Here is a 2,521-nt window from a genome sequence, read left to right on the forward strand (position 1 = left end):
GGTTTTTGAGGTCGCTGAACACGAATATTTTCAAGTGCCTTGCAAGTGTATTTTTAAATTATTTTCGAATTGCTTTTTAATTTTTTTGTTTTACAAAATTGTATTTGTAAGAGTCCCCTGCACATCCAAATTTTTTTTTTTTGGATAAAATCTGAATCACCCTTTATAGAGTATTTCATTAAAAAAAAGAAACACAAATATGGTCCATATTTTTTTAATGTGATGTTCAATTGTTTTTTAGAAACATAAAAAATTCAAAAAACATAAACAACTTACTTTAATTTTCTCTTAGACAGGTAGATACAAAAATACTACTTTAAACTGCATGAAATAATTTTAATAAATAAAAAAATAAAAAATATCTACAAGCAAAAATCAAGTTTTTTGGCTGTTAAATCTACTGGGTACTTTGAGAAAGCTGGCATAAATTTTTAGGCTAATAGAACATAAGACTATAAAACAATTTTTTTCTTCTCTTCCATTTACTTATTTTTGTTTCGAGAAAAGTCATGTTTGTCGCCCTGTTTCTAGGCCCATGGCGTAAAGGAAAAAATCGTTTTATTCTTTTTTCAGCCCCTGGATTTATGGCACCTGTTTCAAAACACCTTGTACACTTCAAATATTCTATAAGAAGTTATATACAAGGGTTATTATGCTGCATATTAACGTGGTGGCAATACACCCTATCATTCGGATTAATTATAGGTATTCTGAACAGCTTTCCGCCAGGCACACAGACGCATACTTTAAACTGCCCGGTCAGGTACCTGTTATTGCTTAGTTGAGCTATCGGTAGTCTGTTAATGTCTATATATACCCCCTCATGTCCGTTAAGTACAATAGAACCGTTACTGCTTAGGAAAATGTCCTGACCGGCGCTCCAAATTATTTCTTTTCCTTCTACTTTCGTGCCTTCGGCCCCTTTTAAGTTCAGGTCCCCCCCTTCGATTTTGAGGTCTTCGTCGCTGGGACTCCTTATTTTGTTGGTTTGGATACGTCTCGATGAGAGACCTTTCCCGTTTTTCAAAGATGTAAATACAGGATCGGTTATAGTGAACAGTGATTCGTCCTTTTCGTTTTTGACAACGAAAGAGTTGATTCCTTTGAACGCAGTCTCGTTTGTGTTGACTTGGAGTTTAGTGACGGGTCTCCCGGTTCGGGAGTATAATTTGACTTGTATGGGACTACCTTCGGAGGTAACTTGAAGGGGTTCGTCTTTGTAACCTTCTATAATACCGTCCCTTTTGTAGATATGGTCTAGGTCCACATCTCCGAAGAACTTTATTGTCTCTTCTTCAGGTATTAGCTCTATGCTTTCCATGCCTATACAAAAATGCAATTAATGGTACAAAAAATACAGTATTGTTCATCACTTTTAGGAGTTTTAGTGAGAGAGACTAGTGAGAGTATTTTAGTATTAATACGACATTCAAGAATACCTAATAAGTTCTCATGAATACTCGGCTATAAAATTATATTAGATTAAAAATTTTAATGCTTTAGGCCTAGGCATTTGCACTCTATATACCTAGATTCGTCTTGCAATTCTCATCACATGATATGAAATTATTTGTTGAAAAGTTAGAGCAATTACACGTGAATTGTGGTTATGTGTGAGCTTGTAAAAAATATGTAGTGCCATTTTGAAACTATTCTATTTTCTATTTGAATTTTCATATCTTTGTAAGTTTTCCTTTCGGAAAGTAAAATAATACAAAGTTTTAATTTGTAAGTATGACTATTGTATTGTGACACTGAACAATATCTTTTTGATTTGCTATTATTCTCCTTATTAAACATAAGGCGAGTTTATGCAGCATGAACATAAGCACAAACCTTGTTTTTGTCCTAACCTTAAGCTTTGACTTTGTTTTAATTTTTCTATCGGTTTATGCAAGTCAATTTAAGCCTAAAATAATTATTAAGCTGGTTTCGTGAGGAGATTTAATATATATTGCGTTGCACCCAATTAAACGTCTTATGGTTGGTTTATAAAAAAGTATTAGTCCTAACTTAGTCTTAGTCTTAGTATTAACCTTTACACTAATCTTAGTATTAGTCCTAAGAATAGGTACACGTTTATAAAAACAATGTGTGGTCCTAATTTTATTAAGATTAACCAATGAGCGATTCGACTACGCGCATGGCTAGTAATATCACAGCATAATACTTGTTTATTATTCTGTGGTAATGTTATTTTATTTGTTTTGTTGGTGAGTGAAAAGAAAAATATAACCTATTACTATGGTAATGGCGTATTGGCGACCACCATAGACAAAGACAGGAGGTCACTATGCTACGAAATGCAATACTTGTGCATGCGCACTTCTCAGATCTTAGTCTTAATCCTAGAAAAATTAAAAGATGCGAACTTTCAAGGTCATGTCTTAAGACCTCCTTACGACTAGGGATTTTTATAAACCGATACATTACATTCTGTACATTTAACTTATTAGGACTAAGATTAAGGTTAATACTAAGACTAAGTTAGGACTAATACTTTTTTATAAACCAACCATAA

General features: G+C 33.1%; 1 protein-coding gene across 1 annotated transcript in view; it reads right to left on the reverse strand.

The window, feature by feature from the left end:
• Positions 1-310: 310 nt before the first annotated feature.
• Positions 311-2,521, reverse strand: part of LOC108904146 (beta-sarcoglycan-like) — a 4,173-nt gene continuing 1,962 nt past the window's right edge. Inside the window, exon 2 of the mRNA XM_018706575.1 lies at positions 311-1,323. Within this exon, the coding sequence (XP_018562091.1) occupies positions 635-1,323 (689 nt within the window). The 3' untranslated portion in view covers positions 311-634. The remainder of the gene's footprint in view (positions 1,324-2,521) is intronic.

Source organism: Anoplophora glabripennis, unplaced genomic scaffold (genome assembly GCF_000390285.2).
Source record: "Anoplophora glabripennis isolate ALB-LARVAE unplaced genomic scaffold, Agla_2.0 scaffold151, whole genome shotgun sequence".
Lineage (NCBI taxonomy): Eukaryota > Metazoa > Arthropoda > Insecta > Coleoptera > Cerambycidae > Anoplophora > Anoplophora glabripennis.